The sequence below is a fragment of the Podarcis gaigeae genome (genome assembly GCF_964106915.1).
Source record: "Podarcis gaigeae genome assembly, chromosome: 4".
Classification (NCBI taxonomy): Eukaryota; Metazoa; Chordata; class Lepidosauria; order Squamata; family Lacertidae; genus Podarcis; species Podarcis gaigeae.
The window spans coordinates 32589010-32601707 of NC_139677.1; the positions used below are offsets into that span (position 1 = coordinate 32589010).

The window sequence follows — 12698 nt, forward strand, 5'->3', positions numbered from 1 at the left end:
ATAGAGAATAGTGACAGGTAGGTGTCTTCCCCCATCACAACATAAATCCTGGCTTCCCCCATGACTAGGGGTGGGGAACATCAGCTCTGAGGGGCAATTGCAGTCCTCCAGGCTTCTCTGTCTGGCCCCCAGGACTCTTTCCAGACCCCTCACTGGGCCTGATTCATACTCTCCTTGAATGTTCTTTGCCTGGGTGGAATGTGTACTTGAACTGTAAGAAGGCCTTTCTTGACTGGATGGGGGATAAAGAGAAATGCATGACTACGTGTAAAAACTATCCTACGGTAAAAAGTTAAAATTTACATTCAGTGATCCGCCCACTTCTTGGTCCCACCCATGTGGCTCTTGAAAAGTTATGCAAGGGGGAATGCGGCCCTCAGGCAGAAAAAAAGGATTTCTCACCCTTGAAGAAGACACATATAGGATTGTACTTCTTGGACCAAATATTTAAACAAATGGAAATGGGGAAATAGATGGTCATAAATGAATACCCACTAAAATTAGAGGACCTAAATCTGACGCTTCCATATCTAAGGGTGCAACATCTGAAATCTCCCAATTTGCAAAGGAATCATTTCTAATAGATCTCTGCCAAAATAGTTCAATCTGGTTGCCCAATGGAAGAGCACAGTCATTCCAATCTTACGTCAGTTTGAAGGTTTTCCAAAACAAAACCTTTTAGTCATTTACCAATGTTTTTTAACGATGTTTTGAAAACGTTCGGATTGTCCTGGACTTAGGCAATATTGCTGGAATGCAAGCACAAACACTGAAATAAACTGGAATGTGCACATTCCACAGTCAAATAACTGTGAATGCCTGAAGAAATGCTTTCATCCAGAGAGTGTAGTTTTACTGAACTTCATCGAGTTGAGGATTAGGTGATGGGAGGATAAACTAAAGATTACCAGTCATTTTAGGACAAAGATAGATGGCATACCATTTTGGCTGAATGGCTTTGTGCAATGGAAAAGGGGGGGACAGAAATTAGTGCTGGAAAAGAAATGGGATTCTCTGACTGGTATGAGTCAAACACATTCAGAGCTATGATACAATCATGTGTCAGTCAATTAGAATTATGAGAACTTCGAATGAAATCTGACAATATTCCCCAAAAGGCAGTCATCCCTCAGCAAAAATAACAAAAAGTCTCAAGTCACCATAAAGACTAGCAAGTGTATACAGTGGTACCTAGGGTTAAGAACTTAATTCATTCTGGAGGTCCGTTCTTAACCAGAAACTGTTCTTAACCTGAGGTACTACTTTAGCTAATGGCGCCTCGCGCTGCCACCGCACAATTTCTGTTCTCATCCTGAAGCAAAGTTCTTAACCCGAGGTACTATTTCTGGGTTAGCGAAGTCTGTAACCTGAAGCGTCTGTAACCCAAGGTACTACTGTATAAGCTTTTGTATACTTTCCACTTAAGATAATGCTGCATGGAACGGATCAAATGGACTGCAGCCCATGAAAGCTTAGACCACAACGAATTTGTTGGTCTTTAAGGTACCACAAGAGTCTTTACTGTTAAGATTCTTCAGTGAGAACTTCCCGTGAAAGTGTAGCTGGCAATGGGCAGCCAAACTTTTGAAGGCAAAAACAGGTATTACCCTTTTGTCTATATACATGAGCGTTGGGGGCAGCATGCAAGGTATGATATACAAGTTAAACCCCGACATGTCATACTTTGAAAGCCACTCAAGTTGAACACTTGCAAAAGTTCAAGCTTCTAATGCCCATTTAAAGGTAAAGGGACCCCTGACCATTAGGTCCAGTCATGGCCGACTCTTGGGTTTCAGCGCTCATCTCGCTTTATTGGCCGAGGGAGCTGGCGAACAGCTTCCGGGTCATGTGGCCAGCATGATTAAGTCGCTTCTGGAAAACCAGAGCAGCACACGGAAACACCGTTAACCTTCCCACCGGAGTGGTACCTATTTATCTACTTGCACTTTGACATGCTTTCAAACTGCTAGGTTGGCAGGAGCAGGGACCGAGCAACAGGAGCTCAACCCGTCGCGGGGATTCAAACCGCCGACCTTCTGATCGGCAAGTCCTAGGCTCTGTGATTTAACCCACAGCGCCACACGCGTCCCAATGCCCATTTAGAGCACCTGTAAAAAGTTTAGTGGTGCTCATGGAACAACAACCTCAGTGACCTCCCCCTTTCCTTGCCCTTGAGGAGCCAGGGACTCCCCTCAGTGATGGGGAAGGCAGTAGAAGTAACCGCATGCACTGCCGCTCCCCAGGGGGACATCTACTCGTGTCGGGGAGGGAGATGAAAGTATGGCCCAGCATCTCTTGTGGAAATTGATGCAAATAGCTTCAAGGGCCTTCTTCCCAGTGGAAATTAATGGAAACAGCATTGTGTTACCACTGGGCATACTGGAACATGAACTCCCAAACCTTACCTGGTGGAAACGGATGTTTCTAATATGAGTGGAGAGCCAGCTTCCACCTTCTGCCTTCCCTATGGCTGCAGGTAAGTTGCTGGGCCTGGGAGTAGCAGGAGAAGGTGCTTGAGGTTGAAGTCAAACAGTCTTTGTTTACACCAAGCTGTGATCACAGACTTGCTCCACTTGCAAGGAATCAAATTGGGGTGCTTTTGTATGCGATTTTTGTTTTCGTTTTGCTTTTGAGTGGAATGTTCGATCTAGATGGCCCTTGGGGTCCCTTCCGATTCTACGATTCTATGATCTGCAACCTCTCTCCAAAGCACAGCCTCAAGCAGCAATTAAACAATATCTGCTTATCTCAGATTTGTTGCACTGGGAAATACAGTGGTACCTTGGTTCTCAAATGCCTTGGTACTCAAACAATTTAGAACCCAAACACTGCAAACCCGGAAGTAAGTGTTCCGGTTTGCAAACTTTTTTCGGAAGCTGAACATGCTCCGTTTTTAGTATTACGCTTCCGATTTGAGTGTTTCACCTCCAATTTGAGTGCCACGCTTCCATTTTGAGTGTTACACTGAGGTCTGTCTGTTTTTGCTATTTATTTTGCGTTTTCTGTTTTTGCAAAAAAAAAAATTGTTTTTGTGACTGTGTGGAACCCAGTTCAGCTACTGATTGATTGATTGATTGAGTGAGTGAGTGAGTGACTGCAGTACATTGTTTATTGCTTTCATTTTATGGATCAATGATCTCATTAGCATAGCTGTCAACCTTCCCTTTTTTTGCGGGAAATTCCCTTATTCCAGTGCTGTTTCCCGCTGCTTCCCGCTGCTATCCCGGATTGTTAGATATCCCGTAGACTGTCCCTGGGACAGGTGAGGCTGCTGATGCCTTATTTTCAAATCTGAAAGTTGACAGCTATGCTCATTAGATAGTAAAATTCATGTTAAATTGTTGTTTTAGGGGTTGTTTTTAAAAGTTTGGAACGGATTAATCCATTTTGCATTACTTTCTATGAGAAAGCGCGCCTTGGTTTTGGAATGCTTTGGTTTTGGAACCATCTTCCGGAACGGATTAATTTTGAGAACCAAGGTACCACTGCAGTCAGATTTCCAATGGTGTAGCTTGAATTACCACCCTCCGCCATTTACACACATGCACCACAGTTAAATGCAAGTCCTGACCGTATAACACATTCATATAATCCAGAATCTTCATATCTTGCAGGAATAAACCACAGCTTTGTTCCACGCTGATGAATTCTGGAGGATGGTTCTTTCGTTATAGGTGTTTCATTTCCACTCATATACCAGCTGAAATTATAGGGTGTGTTTTCAAGGTCTGGTGTTGGGTAAAAAAAACAATGGCGTCCTAGAGGTTCTCCTTCAGCAACATATGGGTTAGCAATTTTAATATCCTGGACAATGCATTTCTCTGCAAGGAGGAGAGGAAATGTTTATTTTTAGTTTCGAGTGAGTTTTTTTATTGACTGTTAAAGGAGAAATCAACTTCGGCTAGCCGATAGGAGCCAACTACATCTACCCACAATGCTGCAAGTTAGGTAATCTTAGTTTATAGTGTCAGACTAGGACCTGGGAGACCAGGATTCAAATCCCCACTAAGCCATGGAGCTCACTGGGTGACCTTGGGCCAGTGATTGCTTCTCAGCCTGACCTACCTCACAGGGTTGTTGTGGTGAATTAAATGAGGGGGGGACAGCCATGTATACCACCTTGTGCTCCTTGGTAAAAACAAGGTGGACTACAGAGGTAAGAAAGAAAGAAATACATAATGTAAGAAATAAATAATAAATTTAAACTTACCCTTGAATAATCGTGAACATACAAAGCAAATATCGGCAGCACAGCAGTGAAAAGCCACAGTTTTAATCCTAGAGTATTTTGGGCATCTAACAAAGATTGCTGGTTTTTACTATTGCTTCGTGTCTGCCCCCCCCCCCTTTAAATATTTAGAAAATTCCCCACAAAATCAATTTCTGTATCACCCACCTGATTTGAGTACATAGAAGAATGATAGCATAACAGTGCAGGAAATCCCTAATGAGGTCTTCATGTTTTACTACATGAAAGGAGAGAGAGAGAATGATTCATTAATGCCCTTTTAATTTGATACGTTACCCCAAAATACTTTCAATATTATTTTTACTAGTAACTGGTATCTGCAGCTGCAAGAATGCGGTTTTTTCCTAGTTTTTTGTTCTCCCTCTTTCAAAAAAGAAAAAGTTTCTTAGCACTTCATGCAAAAGAAACCAAAAAGAAAAGCCTTTCATCTTTCCATCTATGAAGAGAAAATCATTCTCCTACAACATGGAGAATGGGGAAGCCTTTGTGGTGCTAACCATCCACAGTAAGGTGTAGCTATCTTAATAACTATTGTGCTCTTGTATCACAAAAAGCTGTCTACGGAGAAATATATCCCTTTGAAAGTGCACAACATGTTAGTTCATGCACCAGCAAGCAAATGTTAAGTTTTCATGCACATACACAAAACTCATTCTGTTCCCACAGCTGATCCAAGCCATCTACCTGCCCCAGTCAAACAAGATGGTTTCTTCAACCCCTCATTCCATGAACAAAATCCTAATAAGGCCGCCAGCCTTGGCAAGGAGAACTCTTCCTCCACTTCAGCTGAGGGCAACAGGCTAGCTTAGCATGGCCTTTACAGCTCTCTCTGCTACTCCATGCGCCCAGCACCTGCCCCGCCCCTGAGGTGGCTGCCTCACTTGGCCATTGTAGGTCCAACCCTGACTGCTACACCATTGCCTGGCCACATCTAGGCCTTGCTAGATATAGAGATGACACCTGTTCCCTGGCTGGATATGTTTATGAGGAGATGAGTCTCAGCTCAAGGCGATTATCAGAATCACCACACGGTTGGGTCAGAAGAAAGTGGCTGGAACTTGTGAGAGAGTCATTGACTTCCACACATGCATTTGCAGCCAATCCCAGCTCAACAACACACATCCCAGTATTAATATACACAGTTGCAAACATGCATTATATTTTGAGATAGAGGTTAAGCAGGTACATTTAAAAAATGAAGCATATCAAGTAACCTCAAGTGTAAGGAATAAAATCGTCGCAAATTCATTATTCAGTGACCAAAAGACACGGACAGTTAAGGCAAAAGGTACAGCTACAACACATAAACAACAACAACACACCTAAAAAGTGAGAAATCAAAGCAATTTCCCACTTCCCTGGCCCACATAGTTAAGTAACTGTGACTCTAGCCTGTAATATAAGGCTGTAAAATCACAGAAGGATATAGTAATGATTCCATAGTTCATTAGCCACTGCTTGTAAGGTCAAGACATTTGTTGCCTCGGGCAGTAGACAAGATGGCGTCCCCCTCTCCATTCCACATGCAGAAGTTGACTGGACTGGCAGCTGAATCTTATATTTGCAAAGGCACTAGGACCGCATCCTTCAGTGCACCTGAGGTTAGCAAGCTTGTTTAGGGTGCCTCATGACACACAGAGCTCTGTCCACACCTTTCCCTTCAGCATTTGATACCTGAGGCAGCTGCCACACTCTGCCTCACGGTATGTTTGGCACCAAGCAATGCCCACAGAATATTTAGTAGGCTGTTATTGCTTACATAGTTATTATTGCTTTCATCCAGTTTTGCTTGAACTGCTCTTCTACAAGGACATTAGAATCTAACAGTTATAATCACTAAAAGGAAAAATTTGACTCTTGCTGGGAGCTATCGATGCAAAACTAACCACAGGTATAAAAATTTTGCCCTGGCTGTCATCAATATTAAATTAAAGGTAATTAACTACCTGAGATCATTTATGATCCTCTTTTGTCACCTGCCATTTTAGATCAAACATTATCATATTTATTTGTTGCTGGTTTCAATCTCAATTTTTCCATTATATTATTTTACTTTACTTCTATTCGTTATTGTGGGGAAGACCATGAAGGATTTTCACATTCCAGTTTTGAACTTTGGCCAATGGCAAGATACTACAGAAAAATCCCGAAATGCTTCTCTGAAGGAATGGAGAGCCTCTCCTGAGCAATATTTATATTTGACCAATGGCAGCTAGAAAAGAAGCTATTCTAATAATACAGTCATCTAACAGTGAGATTGTAAAAAAAAAAGAAAAAAGTGCATTTTCAACTAAGCTGTGAAAATCCAAGATGCTCAAGTCTCCCACTTTACTTTTTAAAAAAAAAGATGGTTGTTTTTAACAGTCTGAAATATTATTTCTAACCTCCATTCCTAGCTTCTGCTAAAATTATCAGTGCTTTAAAAGTATTTTCTTACTATCTCATAGGATCTTTAGGTCCAGGGTATCTCAGGAATCACCTGAACTCTCATATCCCAGCACAATCACTGAAATTATCTTCAGGAGCATTGCTGGTCCATCCCTGAGTTTGTGAGTCACATTTGGAGAAACTGAGTCTTTAGTGTCATCGGTCCAGACACTCTGCCAATAGAGATTCAGTGCGTGTCTTCTGTGCCAACTTTTAAAACGCCTGATGAAAACTTTTTTATTCCACCAGCGCCTATGCAAGCAATCTCCTACAAACCATTGTAAACTCATCTGCTTTTAATCATTTTTTAATGCTTTCATTGTATGGCTTTTATCTTTTTTAATGTTGTAAACCACTTTGATACGGTTCATGGTTTAGCACTATACAAATATTTTTAATAAATAAATGTACATTCCTTTAAAAAGAAAACAATAGTATACAATGGCAGATCATACCAGCACATTAAGTTGCTAATTTCTAAATACTAAAGAATTTTCTCATTAACCTTTCTCAAATGTTGGACAGTTATTGTTAGCCTTTATAAAGTTAATTCCACAAACCTGGGACAGAAGAAAATCAACCACCTTTCAGGTCCAAAAACTCTGTAGTGTCTCATGATGAAGCACCAAACATCTTCTTTCCAGAAAATTCCACTCCAAAGTTGCCTTGCCCCTTGTTATTGTAATCCTTCATGGAATAATAGAGTGTGGGTCTATTCTGGCAACAGTTCAATATAAAAAGGCTGGAAAGTCTACAGTACTCCTTAAATGGAAATACAAAAGACTCATTAATATCTCAAAATACCCTTATGTCCGATGAGAGCTCAAAACAGCCATACCACATCTCTCTTTTTGAAGCTCTGTTGAAGAGAAAAACCTGTTGCTGCATTCTGATCTTCTCCTCTATAAAATCAGCTTTGGGCATTATGGAAGTGTGCACATTTGCTGATGGTGAAGACCATGAAATTTAGCACCCTGTGGAATAGTTCCATTGTACGGAATGCCTGGTGTATACCGAACTTGCCAGTGTACACTTCTCACTCGTAAGGAAAGCTGCAGAAGCAAGTCTAATCCGTATCCTACCGGATAGAAGTGGAAACCCACATGCAGATGTGTGGCAAGAGCTTCACTCCTCTCCTTTAAACGGGTTTTACCAGTTTACAGAGTTGTAGGCAAGGAAGTTGTTAGGGCAGAGCAAACAATTATGCACCAACTTCAAAACAGCACAAATCAAAACTCTGAAAGGGGTGGCTTCCTTCCCAACATTTGTAGTGATGTGGGTGTGCTGAGCTCTCTCCAGAGACAAGTTGGAAAAGATAATCTCATCTGAAACAAACATGGAATTTCACGCAGGAAATTCTTCTGGCCCCTGATTGAGTAAGAGTCATCTGTATGACAGACCAAACAAGTTGAGAGGGAAAATGTGCTTAAAATGTATGGCATGTATGCAGTCCAGAGTCTAATATTACCCAACTGCACCTCTGTTTCAAATCATGGTTGCTTCAGAAAGGAGGATGATATTTTTAAGCAACTCACTTTGAATTGTGGGAGTGCGGGGGGGGGGGGGAGAGCACAAGCACGTGTGTCTGTGGTAATTCACAAGAAGAGAAGTCAAACTCTCTCAAATCTCAGCGGTTCCCTTGCTGCAAAACTAGTTGGAACAGTTCTTCAACTCTACATTGAAAAGGACCCTCCAAGAGCGGTAAAGAGCATGGCATCATGAAAACGGTGTGAGAGGAAGTCAAAGTACCAGGTCAAGAATGGAAAGAATGACTGTCAAGTACCTGGAGAAGAGCTAAGAAATTGCCACATCATTTGAACTTGCAAAATGGCATGTACCAAACCCTAATGCACTTCCTTCTTAGGGGTTACCAGCTACGGAGTTGGCCACCTGGTCTACACATCACTTTTGCTGTAGTGATCACCACATCTTCATCCATATTGTTGGTCATCAGAGGTGTATCTAGGGGTTGGTGAAACCAGGGGGCACAAAAATCACCTCTCAGACCATGTCTGGTGCATATGTATGTTGCAATGTGCCACTTCTGTCACAGTGAGATCAAATGTGGGAGAACCTTCCTCGCACCACAGGACAAAAGTGTGTGAATTTTTCCACCCTTCCTCCTTGCTTCACCCTCACTCCAGATGCTTTGAATACTTGGATCCTGTAAAATGTACCATATTTTTTGCTCTATAAGATGCACTTTTCCCCTCCTAAAAAGTAAGGGGAAATGTGTGTGCGTCTTATGGAGCGAACACAGGCGGGAGGTTCTGCTCAGCATTCCCTTTAAAGAACCATGTGGAGCCTCTTGGGGGCTCTTCTCTTTAAAGGGAGCGCAGCTCTTGGGGGAGCCTTCATCCAGCTGCTCGGGAGAGGCTGTGTGCAGCTATCCCATAAGCCAGGACAGCAAGAGGGATCGCTGCGCAGCGATCCTGCTTGCTGTACTGGCTTCTGGCTTAGCACACGGCTCTTGTGGGAGGTGGGGGAAGGGACAGAGCATATGGCTCTGTCCCTTTCCCCACCTCCCAGAAAAGCCCCCAAGAGCCGCATGGAGCGTGTGTGCTCTTGGGGGCTTTTTCCTCCTCGGGGATGCATACAGGCTCTGCTCAGCACTCCCTTTAAATAATATTTTTTTCCTTGCATCCCCCCTCTAAAAACTAGGTGCATCTTAGGGTCAGGTGCATCTTATGGAGCGAAAAATACGGTAGTTATTCTAATGTGACTATCGTGGTAAAGTGATTTTTTTTTTCATCGGGAGGAGTGCTGATACAGCTCGTGATCAAAGGCACAAGGGACCCTGGGTACACCTCTGTTGGTCACTGTAGGGTGTGGGTGTATATGTAATCACCCCAAATGAGTGACCCTTCACCATTACATTTGGGGTAGGTGGAAACGTTCTATGGATTCTGCTGGGTGCATTGCATATGGGGCAGGTAGTCTAGGATTTGCATATCTGAAGATCCCATTCATTTTCAGCACAAAGCTACCAGCCCGACTTCTACATCCCCACCAGTAGGCATAGCACAATGCATTGCACAAACCCAAGTATGCCTAGAAGTAAGCAACCTTTCTGTTGGGTGTATCAAACTTCCAGCTGCAAGACCCTCAATGCCCTTGGAGTACAGAAACAAAAGGAAAGGCCAACAGGAATTTACAGCGATGGTGACAGAACTTTCCATAGCTTTCAAAGTTTTACAAATAACAATTTCTGAGGCAAGTTGTGTATACCATATCCTTAGGCTAGAACATGTTATGGAAATTCAGAGATACTTTCAAAACATGCAGACAATCTTAGCAGCGTTCATCCTTGGTATGTGCCCATTTTAATTGTCTATACGTGTCTTGCTAATTTCCTGAGGCACAGTTCAAAATAGGTCTCAACAAGCAAAACTCAGAAATATATCTTCACCCAGCAAGAATACTCCAGACAGCGTTCTATTGCGTGGACAGGCAGAGTCCCCCAAACCCTTGGCGGCTCAAGACAATGTTCTATGGGATTAAAATTGGCCACAACGTTATTAAGTTTCAGATGTGGGTAGACCTTGGCTCAGGCATTGGGCGTTTATCCCTCCCAGTCCCCCGCCGGGGATCTGGGGACACCAGGGTTATCCAGTGTAGGGGGGGATGGGCTGACTCTGGAGAACATATGTTCAAGCAGAGAGAGCCCACCCCCGTTATGCCGCCGTCGCAGGGGAGAGCAATGACGACCTCTAGGCATACGGTCAAAGCCTCCCCTCCAAAACCCCTTTAACAGGGAACCCTGGTATCACCACCGCAAAGAGGAAGGGGGCGTGGGTCACTGCTGCACGCCCCCACCCCATTCAAGGAAGATACACTAAAGGATTCTGCCCAATGCCTGATACCACCAAAGTTGTGACGTTTTGCTATGGGAAAGGCAAACCTGCCAATGCAGGAAAATTCCTTTCCGGCCCTTCTACAGTGACCTTGACGTAGCAGCGCCTGTGTACCTGTGGAGAAGAGGTTAACCTGCAAAAGAAATCTTAACTGAGGGTGGGTAGGGTGGGAGAAACTCTGGAGCCAACTGACGATTCCCAGGTAAGATCCTCCCTCTATTGTGTGGGCAGGCGGTTCCTCCCCCTACCTGGCCTGATCACCTTGGCAACGCTTCACCAGGCGGGATTGGACAATGACTGAGGTAGGCGGAGACCTCCAGGTATCCCACCTGGGGGGAGGCAAAGCCAAGCCTGTTCTAATGGTGCCGCATAGGGTTCAGGAGCTGCGTGCGACCACGCAAAGGGCGGCCCCCATTTAATGTGGGGAGCAGTCATTGTTGTGTCCACAATCGCAAGATCTAGTTCCTCATAAATCAATGACAGTTCTTCAGAGTTCATTAGCATATGTGATCAGGGGTTTTTTGGGGGGGTAACCGTATGAATCAATTTACACTTCCTGAACTCGGTTGCTATCTCATGACCACAGACTGTTTGAGATTTCAAAATCTTGAGTAGTGTGGTGTAATCCACAAATGTAGCCATCATCACTGTACATCTGATTCCAGATCATTTATGAATAAATTTAAAAGTAGAAGTCCCAATATAAATGCCACCGCAACACATTCTGCTTGCACCTTCTTTCTGCTTCATTTAATCAGTCACCAATGCATAAGGAAATCTTTTTGTCTTAACACATGACTGCTAAATTCATTCAGGAGCTTTAAGGGAAGGACTTTGCCCAAAGCTTTTGGAAAACAAAATAGATGATGTCTACCAGATTAGCCCCGACTTCACGCTTGTTCGTATGCTTTCAAAGCACTCCAGAACACATGGCAAGACTTTCTGTTACATAAGCCATGCGGCAAGGCTTTAAGCTGCCTTTTCATTTCATAATAAGGCACTCAAGGAAGTAATCAATGAAGGTTAAAAACCATGCAATCAGCTTATTTTATTTTAAATGTAAGCAAACCAGGATTGCTGCCAATAATCGGGGACACCAAGAAAACAATGTAGGAGCTATTCAAGTCACAGACATGCCAAGACAAACATATTTTTGCTTGCTGCCTAAACCTCACTCGGGGAGGAGCTAAGTTCACCTCTTGAGGCAGGAAATTCCAGAGTTTTGAAACTGCAGCAGGAAAGAACATCCCATGTTTCTGGCAACACGACCTCCAGAGATAAGGCACAGAACAGAGCCTCCCCAACAACCTGAGTGAGTAGGCAAGAGCACATGAGAAGTGTCCTTAGGAACCTACCTTAGATCTTCAGTTACCTTTGATGCATCTGGTTCAGCCATACTGAATGGCAAACAGCTCTCCAGGGTTTCATATAGGATTCTTTGGGGAGATGCCAGGAATTGAACCCGGAACCTTCTGCATGCAAAGCAGATCCTCTGCCACTGAGCCACAGCTCTTCTCTAAAAGTCCCTTTCAAGTAACCTAGTCTAAAGCCGCTGAAAGCTCAGAATGAACAGAGAAGCCAGTGGGGTTGATAAAATTCCATTCTCAATATGGAGAGGGGATGCTTTTCCACACTCTCCTCCCCTACAAGATGAGGAGAGGTGGACTCTCCCACAGGGGCCATGTGGGCAACCACATGGGATGATGTGCCCTATAGAAGTGGAGAACAGGCTATTTCAGCCCACTCCATAGCTGACTAATATCAAAGGCAGAGTACTGTGTGGGCCTGTCAGGCGCATTGGGGTGAACGCTGGCTGAAAAGAAGAAGAAGAGGAGGAGGAGGAGGAGGAGGAGTTTGGATTTGATATCCCGCTTTATCACTACCCGAAGGAGTCTCAAAACTGCTAACATTCTCCTGAGAGAATGGGGCTGAGAGACTTCAGAGAAGTGTGACTAGCCCAAGGTCACTCAGCAGCTGCATATGGAGGAGTGGGGAAGCGAACCTGGTTCACCAGATTACGAGTCCACCGCTCTTAACCACCACACCACACTGAGAGGGTCACAGTGTGCATGTCATGTTCATATACCCAAGGGACGCAGATGGCGCTGTGGTCCAAACCACGGAGCCTCTTGGACTTGCCGATTGGAAGGTCAGCAGTTTGAATCCGC

At 43.8% G+C, this 12698-nt stretch overlaps 1 protein-coding gene across 1 annotated transcript in view; it reads right to left on the reverse strand.

Moving 5' to 3' along the window:
- LOC310842765 (uncharacterized protein) overlaps positions 1–12698 on the reverse strand; it is a 60609-nt gene that overhangs the window by 11258 nt on the left and 36653 nt on the right. The window contains exons 12-13 of the mRNA XM_083734904.1: positions 4397–4463; positions 3572–3821 (exon numbers count right to left, since the gene is read on the reverse strand). Coding sequence (XP_083591030.1) covers positions 3572–3821; positions 4397–4463 — 317 coding nt within the window. The remainder of the gene's footprint in view (positions 1–3571; positions 3822–4396; positions 4464–12698) is intronic.